This window comes from Dendropsophus ebraccatus, chromosome 8 (assembly GCF_027789765.1).
Source record: "Dendropsophus ebraccatus isolate aDenEbr1 chromosome 8, aDenEbr1.pat, whole genome shotgun sequence".
In the NCBI taxonomy this organism is placed as follows: domain Eukaryota; kingdom Metazoa; phylum Chordata; class Amphibia; order Anura; family Hylidae; genus Dendropsophus; species Dendropsophus ebraccatus.
In genome coordinates this window covers 55339827-55358069 of record NC_091461.1, presented here as the reverse complement: position 1 = coordinate 55358069, position 18243 = coordinate 55339827, and the positions used below count along the sequence as shown (strand labels likewise).

At 46.3% G+C, this 18243-nt stretch overlaps 1 protein-coding gene across 1 annotated transcript; it reads right to left on the bottom strand.

Moving 5' to 3' along the window:
• Positions 1-50: 50 nt before the first annotated feature.
• Positions 51-16190, bottom strand: LOC138800036 (prostatic spermine-binding protein-like). Its single transcript, XM_069981843.1, has 10 exons — positions 16150-16190; positions 15936-16062; positions 5190-5211; positions 4323-4341; positions 4182-4226; positions 4051-4089; positions 3604-3642; positions 1414-1440; positions 570-608; positions 51-105 (listed from the first exon to the last, which is right to left on the bottom strand). Exons 2-10 carry the CDS (start codon positions 16023-16025, stop codon positions 51-53), a joined length of 375 nt encoding a protein of 124 aa, XP_069837944.1. The 5' UTR covers positions 16026-16062; positions 16150-16190.
• Between the last annotated feature and the right edge of the window lie 2053 nt (positions 16191-18243).

The window sequence follows — 18243 nt, the reverse complement described above, 5'->3', positions numbered from 1 at the left end:
CAAACCACAGAATACAGAAGTATAATTTCAGCTCTGCATCTTCCTTATACTTACATGATGGTCTCCAGGCGAGGGATCCATGAGCTCTGTGGATACTTGGATCTTCTGTAATAGAGAATACTTTATACTTCTGTAATAGTTGATACTTTATACTTTAAACTTTATAGATACTTTATCCTGTTTGAAACATTAGAACAGAAAATGTCATATGTTGTGATATCTCAATAAAAACATGATCATGGCTGTAACATTCAAAATACGGGGTGTATAATAACCTCACAATTGTGTGTGAAATATACCCTTAGGAAGTTTATTGACCCTTTAGGTGTTTCACAGAAATTAAAGCAAATCGAGGCAGACACAACATTAAAAAATTTGATTTTTTTTTTCTGCCAACATTTTCTATTTTCTTCCATTCTTTCTAGTAATTTCTGAGTGACATCTTCATTGCTGCCTTTCTGGAGCACATGGGACACTTTGATCGCTTTTTAGTCATTTTTTTATATGGTGAGAGAATCAAAAAAAACTACTGACACATTTCCCAGATAGGAGCATTGTGCGATAGATACCTGAACTTCCAAGGTGTAGTCATCACTGCTCTCCTCCATCTATTACATGAAAAGAAAGGAATAAAAATATTACGTATTATAAGGGGGTAATAGTCACTTCTCCGAGGCTGCACATTAAGGAGGTTTTATCAAACTCAATAAAATGGAAACCCACTGGCCCAGATTTATTAAAACATGGATTTTTAGACAGGACAAACTTAGATGGAGCGACCCAGATGCCCCAGATTTATCCCAGTGTATCATGCTGATCAGGGCATTTCTAGGCCTGAATTTCTGTCCCTGTGCTCCAAATCTTCAAACCCAGATGTAGTGAGGTAGAATGGCAGAGAGGGAGCGGTCAGTTCCCCGATCTGCCACTCACTCACAGGATGCTGACACTTCAGGCCTGTAGCCTATGATCTGCCAGGATGCCATCCCCCTCCAAACCACTCCTTTTGGAGGGCATTGTGCTGGTGGGGATATATGGTTCGGGTCTCTGTATGGTCAGCTGGATGCTTATTCTTGTGTATGATTTGGCAATTCCGCCGTTTTTTCGGGATACCTATATATTGTTGACCAGGACTTATGCACTTTACACTTTAGACATATGTTTTGGTATTGGGCTCAGGATGCATGAATTGTAATTGAATACATTGCTTACCCCTTGCATTTACAGTGTATCATATTTTGTTCTGGTCCCTTCATCTTGTTAAGTGTCCTTTTGTGTTCATGTTTTTATGAGATTATATGGGAATCATGCATTAATAATTAATACATTGAAAATTTTGGTTGTCATTTAAAGGGTAATTGTTTTGGATTTTATCATCAAAAAACTCTATTCAAATGCGATACGTGAGATACTTACAGCCACTCCTCGTTGTCTTCATCGTTGCTGTAAGTGACAGAATAGAGAAGACAGTGAGAACCCAACACACAATAAAGACTCATCCCACTGGCGTAGCTACCATGGGGCCCGGGCCCCCGCGTTGAAACATGTGGCCTGCATAATTGAATCCCATCCCGTGCGCCTACTTCCGTCTCGCCCGCGCGTCACCTGACTCGGCCGGCAGCTTTTCTTCATCACAGCCCGCCTTCAGCCCGTCCCCCTACGGACCAGAGCTGCTTCCACACTCCTCCGCTCAGACAGGGACATCGAGGCTGAGGAGTGCATCTTCAAGCAAGATGCGGCCCCTCACAGGTGTCTCCCTGCGGCCCCCGCTCTCGTCCTGTCTCCCCCTGCGGCCCCCGCTCTCGTCCTGTCTCCCCCTGCGGCCCCCGCTCTCATCCTGTCTCCCCCTGCGGCTCTCATCCTGTCTCCCCCTTCGGCTCCCTTCCTGTCTCCCCCTGCGGCTCCTGTTTTGTCTCCCCCTGCGGCCCCCGTCCTGTCTCCCCCTGCGGCCCCCGCTCTCGTCCTGTCTCCCCCTGCGCTCCTGTCCTGTCTCCCACTGCGGCCCCCGTCCTGTCTCCCCCTGCGGCCCCCGTCCTGTCTCCCCCTGCGGCCCCCGTCCTGTCTCCCCCTGCGGCCTCAGTCCTGTCTTCCCCTGCGGCCCCCGTCCTTTCTCCCCCTGCGGTTCCCATCCTGTCTCCCCCTACGGCCCCCGTCCTTTGTCCCCCTGCGGCCCCCGTCCTGTCTCCCCCTGCGGCCCCCGTCCTGTCTCCCCCTGCGGCCCCTATCCCAGTCCTGTGTCTCCATGTGGCCCCCCATACAGTGTCCCAAGCAGCAGCCCCCCCATATAGTGTCCCCAACAACAGACCCCCATATAGTGTCCCCAACAACAGACCCCCATATAGTGTCCCCAACAACAGACCCCATATAGTGTCCCCAACAACAGACCCCCATATAGTGTCCCCAGCTGCAGCCCCCTCCACACATAGTGTCCCCAGCAGTAGCCCCCCCATAGTGTGCCCAATAGCCTCCCATAGTGTCCCCAGCAGTAGCCCCCCCATAGTGTGCCCAGCAGCCCCCCATATAGTGTTTCCAGCAGCAGCCCCCCGATATAGTGTCCCCAGCACCAGCCTCCCTCCACACATAGTGTCCCCAGCAGCCCCCCATATAGTGTGCCCAGCAACAGCCCCCCAAATAGTGTCCCCAGCAACAGGGCCAAGCCCCCCCTAAGTGTGCCAGCCCCCCCAATGTCCCAGAGGCCCCTGTGCAGCCCCCCCCTCCCCAACCTCATGACCTGCGGGGGCCACATCCCCTACCTCAGTGGCGAAGAACAACCATCACCCTCATCACCATCACTGCCCCCCACAGACCAGAGAGAAGAGGGAGGCAGGCACAGAAGCAACACAAGACCAGAAAACAGAGCAGGAACCAGGACAGGTGAGATTACCTCCAGAGAACTACAACCCACACTATGTCCTTCTAACTGTTCATGATGGGAGTTGTAGTTTTGCAGCCTGTGGACATTCAAGATGCTGAACTGCAACCCCCATCATGCCCTATTGATGGGTTATAGTGGGGGTTGAAGTTCTGCAATGGATTAGAGGTTGATATAGTATAAGAGGGGGGAGGCAGTGGCACAGTAGAACTAAATTTACCATCATGCTGTGTGGTAATATGCAAGACTACATCTCCCAGCATGGTGTGTGGTAATATATAGAACTACATCTCCTAGCATGGTGTGTGGTAATATGCAGGACTACATCTCCCAGCATGGTGTGTGGGGTAATATACATGACTACATATCCCAGCATGCTGTGTGTGGTAATATACAGGAATACATCTATCACCATGGTGTATAGGGTAGGCTGTAGAACTACATCTCCCAGCATGTTGTGTGGGGTAATATGCAGGACTACATCACATAATAGGAGTTGTAGTTCTGCAACAGATAAGACAATGGGGGAGATGGGGGGGATGGTGACACGAGGGGGAGATGGTGACACAGTATACTAGCGGCTATGTGGGTGCATGTGTACATGTAGGGCTTGCAACACGTTGCCGGAGTTTGCCGAAATGGGGCCATAAAGTTTTTTGCTATGGGGCCCCATGAATCCTAGTTACGCCCCTGACTCATCCATTCATTGTACAATATTTTACTATGATCCTTACTCCAAATCCAGAATCTCCTCCTCCAGGTCTTCATCGCTCCTGTTAGTGACAGAATAGAGAAGATAGTGAGAACTAGAGATGAGTGAATCGCTCATCTACACAAAGCAAAGCTCTTTGTTTGATCAGCACTTCGCTCATCATGCCACCAGCCTTTTACCGCTGCTCCGCTCACTGCCACTCCACTCCGGGTGTTGGGGAAAAGCTGGATCCAATCCTTGGAAACTGGGAGAAGTTTCCCAGGATTGAATGCAGCTTTTCCCGGCGCCCTGGGAGGAGTGTCAGGGAGCGGAGCAGCGCTGAAGGGCTGGTGGCTTGATAAGCAGAGCGCTGATCAAATTAGGCACTTCGCTTTGTTTATATGAGCAATTCGCTCATCTCTAGTGAGAACCCAACACACAATAAAGACTCATTCACTCATTGCATAATATTTCCCTATGAGATACTTACTCCACATCCAGAATGTCCTCCTCCAGGTCTTCTTCACTCCTGTAAGTGACAGCGTAGAGAAGATAGTGAGAACCCAACACACAATAAAGACTCATTCATTCATTGTACAATATTTTACTAGAGATCCTTACTCCACATCCAGAATGTCGTCCTCGTCCTCCTCCAGGTCTTCTTCGCTAGGAAACGATAGTGGGAACCCAACGTACAATAAGGAGAGGGGGGGGGGTTATAGACTCACACACATTTTATATTCACAGTAAAGATTTACTAACCAGAAATCCAAGTCGTCCTCTAAAGAAAAGAAAGAAAAACATCAGGTTAAAATAGATTGTTACATAAAAGTTTCTTGTTTCTCCATATTTACTAACGTCGTGTGCCACAAAAATCTCTAAAAACCAGCACACCTGTTATTTTCTGCTTTAAAACCGAATAGTGGGCCTGTCCCTTTAAACCCGCCATAAAAACATCATGATGCAACTTTCCCAATGTTTAAAGGCAATAAGAGAGGGGAGTGATGGAAAAAAATTATAGAGTTATAGATGTCAGACACAAGGGGAGAAGGTTATTTCTGGAGAAAAAAGGTTTTTAAATCAACTGGTGTCAGAACATTATACAGATTTGTAAATTACTTCTATATAAAAAGCTTGTCTTGCAGTACTTATCAGGTGCTGTACGTTCTACAGGAAGTGGTGTATTCTTTTCAGACTGACACAGTGCTCTCTGCTGCCAACTCTGTCCATGTCAGGAACTGTTATCTCCTGCTGTGAACAGTTCCTGTCATAGACAGAGATGGCAGCAGGGAGCACCGTGTCAGACTGAAAATGAACACAACTTCCTGTAGAGCAGGGATGGGAACCTTCGGCCCTCCAGCTGTTGCAAAACTACAATTCCCATCATGCCTGGAGAGCAAAAGCTTTATGGGAATTGTAGTTTTACAACAGCTGGAGGGCTGAAAGTTCCCCATCCCTGCTGTACAGCATACAGCGGCTAATAAGTATAACCACCAACAATCACATTTTTTGGCAAAACACGTGGCTTGGGCGGGTGGTCGGCTATGTAAGAGCAGCATACAGATATGCCAGCCTTGATAAATCCCCCCAAAATCTATGGAGATGATATTATAGATGGGCAAAACTTACCCTTAAAGTCGTCCTCTCTAACCTGAAATCAGAAACACAGAGTAAGCAGAGTATATTGTTATAGAACAATTCCTGTACCTTCCTGTAACGCTCCGTCCGCTGTTCATTGATGTTACCGGATGCCACATGAAATGTAACGGCCATCTTATGTGGGACCATTATATGTAATATCAGGCAGATATCCCCCTATGTAATAGGGCCAGAGATCAGCCAAGCAAATCCTCGCTCACCGACTGATCGTTACTTTACACCTGTCAACAAAGGTTCGGAGCCTGAAGGGAGGAGTATACCACTGGTTACCAAGCACGTGGCTAATGTATCTAGACCTCCCAACTTTTGTGATGGCCAAAGAGGGACACTTGTGGTTCAGGCCTAATTCCGCAGTTCTCAGTATTTGGGGATCAGCAAATATAGAGAACTTTGTAACCCATTAATTCCTATGGGGAAATTCACACATCCTCTATTTTTGTAGATCCGCAATCCACAGCATAAAAAATAGGACTGGTTGTAATGCGGTCTGCCACTGCGGTAAGGACACTCCAATAGAAGTCTATGGGAGCCTCCGCATTTTGTGTAAAACACCCAAGCACTCTGCGGAGACTACAGATATTTTGTGGATTGCGGAGAAAAAATGCTGATCATGAATTTCATCCTGACGTGTGAATGTAGCCTCACTCTAAGGAAATTTTACGGACATTTCTATACTTTTTAAAGGGAACCAGTCATCTGAATCGGATATGGTTCCCTGAACCGCTGTATACAGCTCCTGAATCAGCAGCAGCACGTACTGGCTGCGGCTGCAGCAGGAGCTGTATACCCGAAAAAAGCAGTTTAACCCCATGGGGGCGTGACAGGCAGAGGTAGTCATCTGGGCCTATCAGCGCCCTCGGAGGGATGATTGACAGGCAGAGAGGCCAGTAAAGGACCTCTCTGCCTTTCAATCATCCACTTGGAGCACGCTGACAGATTGATGCAGTCACTAGAGATGAGCGAACCGGGTTCGGGTTCGAGTCAATCCGAACCCGAACGTTCAGCATTTGATTAGCGGTGGCTGCTGAAGTTTGATAAAGCCCTAAGGCTATGTGGAAAACATGGATATAGTCATTGGCTGTATCCATGTCTTCCAGACAACCTTAGAGCTTTATCCAAGTTCAGCAGCCCCGGCTTATCAAATGCCGAACATTCGGGTTCGGATGGACTCGAACCCGAACCCGATTCGCTCATCTCTAGCAGTCACCGATCCTGGATCTGCTGCAGATTGATGCAATCGCACATACAGGATCTGCTGCAGATTGATGCAATCACACATACAGGATCTGCTGCAGATTGATGCAATCACACATACAGGATCTGCTGCAGATTGATGCAATCACACATACAGGATCTGCTGCAGATTGATGCAATCACACATACAGGATCTGCTGCAGATTGATGCAATCACTAGAGATGAGCGAACCCGAACGTTCGGTATTTGATTAGTGGCGGCTGCTGAACTTGGATAAAGCTCTAAGGTTGTCTGGAAAACATAGATACAGCCAATGACTATATCCATGTTTTCCACATAGCCTTAGGGCTTTATCCAAGTTCAGTAGCCACCACTAATCAAATACCGAACGTTCGGGTTCAGATGGACTCGAACCCAAACCCGGTTCACTCATCTCTAATATTTAACCTTTGAGTCAAGATGGCTTTGATCATCACTGGTATCTTTTGTGAGGGGAAATTGGGTAGATTCCAAATGCCAATCTCATTACTAGGTCAAAAAGAGGAACAAAGAGGGATAGAGGGACGTGGGTCAAAAGTAGGGACTGTCCCTCCAAAAGAGGGACACTTGGGAGTTATGTGTATCTATTGAGGCTGTAGTCACACTGCCATTAGAGAATCCAGCAGATATGACATGAAGGATGGTGCCGCATGCAGGAGCGCTATCTATTATGTTACACATCTGGAAAGGTTCCTTTTTTTTAGGAATAGAAACCATGATACAAGTGTGAACAGAGCCCTTCCCCACTGACATCCATAGACCACTGTCACTGCTAATGCTGCACTTATTGTCACTCTGAAGTATATAACCAGTGTAGGAGGCCACATGAACCCTTCCCACATTAAACCCGGGTATAGTTTGGTCCAGAGAAGAACAAACGAAGAGTCCAGCTTGCAGTGAGAAAATGCTGATTGTAGTTTATCCACATCCACTAGACAGTGCGCACGTAGCGATACTACCCCCAGAAAAAGGCCACATGTTCACTGCTACCTGTGCACTGTCTAGTGGATGTAAATAAACTACAATCAGCATTTTCTAACTGAAAGCTGGGCTCTTCGTTTGTTCTTCTGTGAATCCTGCACCTGTTGGAGTGCGAGTCCGTGCTAGCGCTAAGCGTCTCATGGTAAGCTGGTAACCCTTTACTATATGCAGTTTGGTCCAGGCCAGAGTATACCCAGGGGGATAACTGTCCTAGGCCAAACTATACCCCAGGGTGCAAAATAGCCTAGGCTCAGTGGCTGACATAGCGCATGTACAGCCGGTTCGGCTGCACAGGGGGCAGAGAGGGAGGGGGCCTGCCATTGCTTAGTCCCATGGCACACCGTTTCTCATGTCCCCTTTAAGCATCCCTGGAAGGTGCAGCCGCGCAGCTTCTAGGGATGCTCCGCTGTTGTAACCTTTAACCTGCTCACTGTAGTGCAGTGTGAGCGGGTGAACATAAAGAACAGGATACAGCAGCAGGACCTGTCAGCATCCAGCTGTTCTATTCATCATCATAGGCCATGGGCACTCCGAGCCTGCAGCCTGTGAGATGCCGGGATCTCTCCAGCAGGGGCAATGATATGATGTCATCACACCTTCTGGAGGATCCCTTCCCGTGGCTCACAGGCTGGAGGCCAGAAGATGGAGAGACCTGCTGCATTCCTGGAATAGGTGAGTATGATGTGTTTGTTTGTTTTTTATGTTGGAGCACAACAGGGGGTCATCATTACTATTGGTGCTGTATACCACAGGGGGTCATAATTACTATGGGGGCTGTACAGAGCAGGTGGCATTGTTACTATGGGGGGCTATACAGAGCAGGGGACATTATAACTATGGGGGGGGGGGTACTCCGGTAAAAGACAATTCATTCAAATCAACCGGTATCAGAAAGTTATACAGATTTATCATTTACTTATATAGGTATAAAAATCTCAAGTCTTGCAGTACTTGTCAGCTGCTTTATGTCCTGCAGGAAGTGGTGCAGTTTTTCCAGTCTTACACTGTTCTCCCTGCTTCCATGACTGTCCCTGACAGGAACCGTCCAGAGAAGGAGAGGTTTTCTATGGGGTTTTGCTATTGCTCTGGACAGTTCCTGACACAGACAGAGGTGGCAGCAGAGAGCACTGTGTCAGACTGGAGAGAATACACCACTTCCTACTGGACGTACAGCAGCTGATAAGTACGGGAAGACTAAAGATTTTTTAAATAGAAGTAAATTACAAATTTGTATAACTTTCTGACACCAGCTACTTTGAACGAAAAAACAAATTGCAGACTGATGTCAGTATATCACTGATGCTGGTTTCACACAGTTTTTTGAAAATCTGACACTGTAGTTTTTGTGCCAAAACCTGAAAGAGAAGTACAAGTCCTCCCTGTATATTTTCCATCCCATTTGAATCCACTTCTGGCTTTGGCGCATAAACTGCTCTGGTATCTTTCCAAAAAACTCCATGTGTGAAGCCAGCGTTAATGCTACTGAATCCACGGGGGTGAAATGTTATAATAATACAATTATATATAATTATATTCTTTTTTTTTTTTTTTTTTTTTAATTCTAAATTTTATTCATTTTCAAAAGTTTTACAAAAAGATACATGTATGCCATTAGCTGTACAAGTTCAAGGAAGAACAAAGCACCTTTGGGTGCACAAACTACAAATATAACATGGACAAAGAGCCAACATGGCCCAACATTACCAACTGAGGATTTAGCAAGTATCTCCCACAACGGGGAGGCCATCTGTGAAAATGAGGGGTGTCACATCCTGTTGAAAGGGAAAAGAGCTGGCGCTCAGAAGTAGAGAGGAATGAGAAACAGTAACAACTGGAGAGAGGGGGGGGGGGTATGGGCAAGGGAGGGGAGCTACAACACCGAGGGGCACACGAAGGGAGAGGGGAGTGACGACCAGCATACACACCAACAGAAGAAGCAACCAGACAGGGGGGTAGGGGGGAGGCGAAGCACCTCACTGAGAGATGAGGGTCTTATATTCGTCGGAGTCCGTGAACTGTTCCCAGTAGTACCAGGTCTGAAAGAACCTGAAGTTCCGCTCATGCAATTGGGCAGTAAGGTCCTCCATATATTTTAAGTCTTCCACCCTCCGTAGCCACATAGCGATGGTGGGTGGAGCTTGTTGCCTCCAGGAGGCCGGGATACAAGCCCTGGCAGCATTGACCAAATGGCGGACAAGGGAGCGGCGATAGCCTCTCAACGGGATGTCCGATAGGTGCAGGAGAAACAGTGACGGGGAGAAAGGCAAAGGAGAGTCCGTGAAGGTCGAGGCAATACGCCACACTTCTCTCCAAAAGGGGACCAATTTGGGACAGCTCCAAAACGTATGGAGGAGGGTCCCTTCCTCGCCGCAATTTCTCCAGCACAGGAATTATATATAATTATATTCTGTACATACATAATATTATATTGGCCTAGGGTAATTTCTTCTCCAGGGTATAGGACACTTTAACACCAGGTATAATCTGGGCTAGGGGTGTCAAACTAGCGGACCTCCAGCTGTAGTAAAACTACAATTCCCATCATACCTGGACAGCCAGAGCTAAGCTGGAAGGACACTAGTTTAACCACCCTGGTCTGGACTGTGGTTATACGTCGGCCTGTTACACCGGGAAGGTGCCACAATTTGGCTTGTGTGTGTGTCTTGGGTCAGTATGTTACACAGACTTCCTGTATTGCCATGTGCAGTTTTTGTTCCCTTTGGCCACAAGTGGATTGAGAGGAGACAGATTTCTTGTAGATTTTCTGCTAGTGTTTTGTACATTGGAATGAGAAATCATCGGCCATGCTGCACATACAACCTCATTCAGATGTATGGAACATCCAACCCCCCCTACCCCAAGAAGACACTAGAAACCGGTTTAGGTGGCAGTTAAGGCCACGGCTTTTATTAACAGATAAATATAATTAATACAATAACTGTGTTTAAATCCAGGAAAGTCCCGGACTGCCCATCATCCACCATACTCCAATTACTATTCTATCCTGCACATTGCCCACAGCTGTGACGCATCGGACCCGAGGACACTCATCTTCCAGACCTCCAACCGTCCTGGGACCCTGCTCACAGGAGTTTTCCATTAACTCGGGGAACCGCTCTCCAAACCACAGATAAAGGGGAATCATCCCCAAATTACTATATTTCTGTTTTTTAGGTTTTTTTTTCATTCCAATCAATTAATGTCAGAAAGTGCCAGAGATTTGTAATTTACTTGTATTAAAAAAAAAAATCTCAATTCTTACAGTACTTATCAGCTGCTGTATGTCCTACATACAGGGGAAGGTGTAGAGCAGGTGCGTTCACATGAGGAACAACAAATGTTTCACGCCTACCATGGCAATATGTCTGGTTTGGATCAATGTAACGTGAGGGGGAGGTGCAATATATATACACGTACATAGCAAAGAAGCAATTAACAAGTGATACAATGTGGCAAATTAAAGCAAAAGAGTATTCATATCATTTCTCTCATTAAGGCCACACGGGCCTGTGGCATCAAGCTGCATTATCCAAAGAGTTTCACGCTTCAGTAGGTGTCTCAATCTATCTGCTCCGTTATGGGGATTTACTTCTGCTATGGACAGTTTCTGACATGGACAGAGGTGGCAGCAGAGAGCACTGTGTCAGAGTGGAAAGTAAACACCTTCCTGCTAGAAAGAACACACCACTTCCTGCAGGACATACAGCAGCTGATAAGTACTGGAAGACTGCAGATTTTTTAAATAGAAGTAAATTACAAATCTCTGGCACTTTCTGGCACCAGTTGATTTGAAAGAAAAAAAAAATTGGTGAATAACCCCTTTAACGACCCCTCTTCTCCTCCCCATTTTACCCTGCTGTGACAAATCCTGCCACGTGTCCTCTCTATACTTTTACCCTCACGCTCCTCCCCTAAGACCAGCCTTAGGGTACCATTACACTGAACGATAATCGGCTGAATCGGCCAGATTCGTCTGATTATCGCTCTGTGTGATAAGTACAACGATCAGCCGATGACAACGATCATCGGCTGATCGTTGATATAGGTTTCAACCTATAATTGTCGGGCGCCGACCACGCATCGTAACGTGTAATAGGCATGGCGGCTGACGATATACATTACCTATCCAGGCTGCAGGGCTCCTCTTGCGGTCTTCTTCTCCCTGGTTCCCGCGCGCTCCAGCTTCAGAACGGCCTGTTTGAGCTGACAGGTCGCTCAGCCAATCACTGGCCGGGACCACCACGGCCAGTGATTGGCTGAGCGGCCTGTCAGCTGAGACGGGGCGCTCTGAAGCTGGAGTGCATGGGACCCGGGGGGAAGAAGACTGCAAGAGGAGCCCTGCAGCCTGGATAGGTAATGTATAAAGTTAAGCAAGGGCTGCAAGAACATCGGTAATGATGTCCCTGCAGCCCTTGTTAAACGATAATCGGGCCTTGTAATAGGCCCAGTAAACGATCTAGCAGATCGGCGCTCGTTTACAGTTATTATCGGGCCTTCATCGGCCCGTGTAATAGTACCCTTACTGTTAGGGCCAGATCACACGGAGTAAAACTGGATATAGGGATGACTAGAGCTGGAGGTCACGTGCAGTACCCATGGCTGCATTTATAACAAAGAAGTTGGGGTGGGGGGAGAGTACAAAGATCGGCGGGGGAGTATGGAGGTCACCCCCCCTGTGATCTCTTACTTGGTACAAGTTATTTTTTCCTGCACAACCTCTTTAAAGGGAACCTGTCACCAGCATTCCAACGCTGAGCCGACCCCCCGGTGCAGCCCTGGATACTAACCCTTTGCTGTAAGTCCCACTCCTGGACGGAGATATCGGCGTCGGAAGGTGAGCGCTCGCTGTATGCAAATTACATGAGATGAGTCCGATGCCCATAAAGAATGACTGGAACCATCATTCTCTATGGGCGTCGGACTCATCTCTGAAGCTTGCGCGCACAACTGCCGATGGCGATATCTCCGTCCGGGGGCCAGCTTCAGGAGCAGGACTTGCAGCAAAGGGTAACTATCCGGGGCTGCACCGGGGGGGGGGGGGGGGTTTGGGTGGTATCAGCGTCGGAACGCCAGGTGACAGGTTCCCTTTAAAAATTTTTGCAAATTCATTTATTTAGGAAACTTGCCTCCTGAAATGCTGCTCCCCGCCAGACCATTGTTTTTGAGAACTGTGGTGGTCTGTAACCTAGACAACGAGCTGTCAATAATGGGAGGGAAAGAGCAGCATATGAGGAGGAGGAGGGACATGCTCTCATTTCAAGACTGTAGTATAATTTGGTTGTGTGGATTGATGTTTCAGATTTCAGGAACCTGTCATTGATGCTGTGATTCTGGAGGAACATTGGCTTATAGAGACCCGACCTAGCTCCCTGACTCAGACCGCTTTCCATTTCTCAATTTCTTTTTAAGGCTATGCTTACACAGTGTCTTTCATGTAAAATAATGGCTGTTGTTTAATAATGACGGCCGTTAATAATGATCATGAACATTACTAATGGCCGTTATTGTAAAACAATGGCCGCTGTTCTGCATAAACATACATTGCGGGCCATTTATCCAGTATAAAACATGTAGGCATTTTCTATACGTCATCATACATTTCCTGTATAAGCTTGCATCAATCCTATGTTACACCTGTCTACGGCTATGTCAAGGTTTTTTTAGGTGAAAAACTGCTGTTTTTTTTATAATGACGGCCATTATTAAGGAGGTTATCCAGCGCTACAAAAACATGGCCACTTTCTTCCAGAGACAGCACCACTCTTGTCTCCAGTCTGGGTGCAGGTTTTGCAACTTAGTTCCATTTAAGTGAATTAAGCTTAAAGGGGAATTATCAGCAGGTTAGACAAATCTAACCTGCTAATAGCCCCCTATAGGGTCGGGGTTGCTGAGGATGAAGGTATGTGTTTTACCTTCCTCCTCTGCGTCAGTCCCATGCTGTTAGTCGGGGTAAACTCCGCTATGGAGCACCGCTAGGAGTAAGGCCGTGTCATTGGGCCAGCTCCTTCTAATGATAATCAATGGAGGGAGCCGGAGGGATAACACAGCAGTGCTCCTAATGTTGCTCCGGAGCGACTAACAGCATGGACCCGACACTGAGGAGGAAGATCAGACACATAGCATCCTTCTCAGTGTCCACGTCGCTATAGGGGGCTATCAGCAGGCTACATTCTAAACTGCAAACCGCACCTGAACTGAAGACAAGAACCGTGTTGTCTCTGGAGGAAAGTGGCCGTGTTTTTGTAGGGCTGGATAATCCCTTTAATGATCATGATCATTAAATGGCTATCATTATTAGAAAAAAAAGGTTTTTAACCTAAAATGATGTTGTGAGAACATTGCCTACTATTGTTTAACCTGTAAACCTTTTCTTTGCCTACAGTAAACTTTATTTATAAACTAAAATTTATAGCCCCCCCCAAAAAAAACACGCCATGCAGTGAGTAAGTAGCTTTTTTTTTTTTTATAATTGTAATTTTTTTTTTAAATCAGATTATTTTTATTAAACAGTTTTTTTACACACAAAACGTGTATTTTTTACAAACAAAACACACTCCCCACCCTTCCCCTTCCCAACAAAAACATATGTGAGATATAACCCCCCTCCCCCCCCACCCTCACCCACCAACCAGCATCCCTTCCACAGGGAAGAAATAATATGATATTGAAAGCATCAACATTGGCTAGGCTACCTCGACAAGGGCTGTCATCAGAAGAAGAAAAGGGTGTGCAACTCACCCCAATGTCAACCATTATACAATAATAATAACAATAAGGCACAGCGGTATGGTCAGTAACATGGATAGGAGTCTCCCCATTCAGAACCCAGCGGATAGGCCGGGGCACCCACCATCAGGATAACCCTACCGTCTATCACGCAATATCTCCCCTCCCACCCTGTGTTCCATTTCGTCTATTAGTTACAGCATTACGATCTGCCTGTAGCAGGAGGGCTTCCATGGGGTCGCGCCGGAGATTTCTGGACGGTACACCAGGCGCATCAAGCCAAGGGCCCCATATACTTTCAAATTTCCTAGATGCCTTTCTTTTCTGATATACCCCTTTTTCCAAACGTATGACCTCATTAAGTCTGACAATGAGTTCCGCAATGGTGGGTGCAGCCGCTCGTATCCAATGGCGGGCGATTAATTTACGTGCCTGGTATAGAATCCTACACATAGCTAATTCAACACCAGTGGGCTCGTCCTCCTCAGGCACTAGGACCAATATGCATTTTAGGGGTTCCATTGGCACAGCAACTCCTATAATTGTAATTTTTACTCATTTTTCAATAAAGAAATACAATACACACTGGGGAAAATATAAACATTCTCATCAGTACATCGTGATAGAGCAAAATAAGCAAAACACAACAATACACCCCAACTAGAGATGAGCGAACCGGCCGAGGTTCTTGTTCGTATGAACCTGAACTCTCGGCTTCTGACTGCCGCTGTCTGCCCGCTCCGTGGAGAGGGTGGATACAGCCTGAGGACCACCTGGAAAACTGGGATACAGTCTATGGCTATGGCTGTATTCCAGTTTTCCAGGTGGTCCTCAGGCTGTATCCACCCTCTACAAGGAGCAGGAATCAGAAGCCAAGAGTTCAGGTTCATACGAAAACATAAGTAAACATGCCACAATAATATAGCAATTGCATCAGAAATATCAACTGGGGTACAAGGAAGCGATTAAGGGGCTTTTATTGCTATTTTATCAGAAAAAGTGTGAATGCAGCCGTATTGAGGCCTTTACCGCTCGCTACTTTTGGTGCATTTTACGCCAATACACTTCACTTTTAGAATAATACATGACATAACAATCCTAATATATTCCCAAATATGTAACCACTAAAAGAGACTGCACCAAATACTGTACATGTGTGTGGCAATCCAGCCTTATACTATGGGGGGCTACACTATAGCACCTATAAGCCAGTAAATGTATGTTATACCTAACCAGATGAAAGTGCATTGTAACATACTGTACATGACAGATTATAGATCCTGATTCACTGATAGAATTGGGACATGTTACTGCAGTGTAAATGTGGATAAGCTCTAGGCCGGGCCCATGGCTGATGCTTGCGATATGGTTTCCATTGATATATCTTTCCTATAGAGATATACTGTACACCTTCATATCTCAGCAGAGGTGGTGGAGATCACATAACACACACAGTGCATGAGCCCGGCCATAGACCCCACTGACCACACAGCAGTTATCATACCCCAACTAAGCCCCGCCCCCTGCAGGGAAGATGGCAGAGTGACAGTTGGAAATGGCTGAACATGGGGAATACATAGCACAGGGCAGGTATTTATACATCCCCACACTACACATCCCATCAGCCCTGTCTTGTGTCCTATACATATACAGCCCACCCTGGGGATTACCTGGAGGGGATTCCCTGCACTAAGTGACAGTTACTTACACTAGTAACATTACAGTCAGCCCCTCATCTCCCCTAACTCTGCATTGGGTGGTAAATTGTGACTTACATATTGCCGGTGCACCACGAGATAGGCCGTCATGTCCTCAGGGGTCGGGTCCATATCCATGTAGTACATCTTCGGCTCTTCTCCTGCCATACAATGTCGCAAAAGTCACAAAAATCGCAAAAACCACCTGTAAGAAGATGAAACATTAGAAACTTATTGAAAATAGATGGAAAATTACAAAAAAATTAATGAACCAATGGAGGAGCCTACTTACTACCAACTCCTCCTACTGAATCCTGAGATCCAGTTGAAACCGGTTTTCACTGATAAGATCAGGTGACATCACCAGTCCCAGGAGATTTTTTTTTTTAACAAATCTTTATTGATAGTGGTTTTTCAAGCACAACGATGCAAATACAAGGGTGAAAGTGACAATGCTTCACAGGTCACAGTATAAATAAAGCACAATATACAAAAAGAAACACAAATAACTTGGGGTGGAGGTGGGGGTGCAGCACCGATTCTCCTGATACTATCTGTACCGGGCCGGGTGGGTGAAAGAAAATAAAGAAAGTGGGGGGGGGGGGTGACAGGGTCTTAGGAGGGTGTAGGTTGGGCAGTGGCTATGGTAGCAACATCCTTAGGTTTGAAGTGCAGCCATGGGCCCCATATCTTAATCAGGCTATTGTGTCTATACTCAGACCAGCTAGAAAGCTCTTCAAGCCTACAGATGTGATTCAGCTTTTCATGCCATTGCTGAACAGTTGGGGGGGGGGGGGGCACACTCAGCCAAAGCAAGGGAATAAGGAGCTTGGCAGCTGCGATCATATGTGTGGCTAGAGAGTGTTTTGGATGGGCGATATGAGGCTGATGGTGCAGCGAACAATACAAGAGCAGAGAAACATTTTCATTACACACAGAACTAATAGTACGCTCAACGTCCATCCAAAAGGGCCTAATAAGGTGGCAGAACCACCAGGTATGCGATAGGGTTCCAGGATCCTGGTGACAGCGCCAGCACAAGTTGGATTGTGAGAGCCCCCTGTGGTAGAGAAGGTCAGTAGTTCAATACCACCGGGTAAGCAATTTGTAATGGTTCTCCTGGAGTTTAATACGTCTCGAAAATCCATGGGAGTTGTGTAATATGTTTTCTTCTCTCATGTTCAGACAGGGTCTGCTGTAATTCAGTTTCCCATGAGCATAGAAAAAGTGGAGTGGTAGGAGAATGTTCTGACAAAAGTTGGGAGTAGAAGGTGGAGAGTCGGGGGTTTTGTCTTAGCTTTGGTGTGGCAGATCCTGTCCAACCAAGCCAGGTCTCTATTTGCTCTATGCAAGCGTAAGAAGCAGATACAGGACTGCTTTATTAGATGGCTCTGCAGAAAGTTTAATGTGTGTGATCCCATCAGAGATTGCAGCCTCTCCTCCGTAGAAGACCTGTCATCTGCCATTAGCGTGGATATGGGAAAGTGGTGGAGGCGCTGCCAGACAGAGCCACAGGCTGCGAGAGGGGACTCTGTGAGATGCGGGACTAGAGCAGCAGGGGTCAAGGGGGATGGGGAAAGAGAGGTCTCACATGACCGTATATACATCATACAAACCTAGTCCCAGGAGATTTAAAGAGATACTGACCATTAAATGCAGCATCACTGAAATACACATGACAGCCATTGGAAATAGTAGAGGATATTAGGGTAAAAATACAGTAATTTTTTGCTTGTTTTATTATATAATGAACAGTTGACAATCGGCATGGAATTAGTATTTTATCTTCGGGTGAGTAAAATCTTGCTCTATGCGCTCAGCAGCAGTATTATATAATGATTTATACTGAGATTTGTTAATTTGCTCCAACCGAAAAAAACTAAATTTACAAAATATTTTGAGCTTAAAGCGACTCTGTACCCACAATCTGTCCCCCAAAACCACTTGTACCTTCAGGTAGCTGCTTTTAATCCAAGATCTGTCCTGGGGTGTGTTCAGCAGGTTTATTTTTTTAAATCGAATAAAATACAATCGAAAATAATATTGCCCTAATAACATAAAGGTAAAAGGTGTTCATATCATAGACATGTTCCGCCATGTGATAGAGCGGATACATGGTTATAACGCCTGTCATAGGTCTCATAGGGGGAGGAGCCTTAAGTGTCCAATCACACATATTGTATCTGCTGCCGATCTGCTCTATACAGTTCCGGCACCAAAACAAATTAATGTATGTAAAATCTGCAGTAGATTGGCACATGTGAATGGAGCCTTAAGACTAGTATAATAGTAGTAGTATGATAATCTCCAGTGGTTGTTGCCATGCTCATAAAGGTGAAGAGAAGATTATTTCTACCTATTTCCGTGTTCCCATTTGCCACTGTCC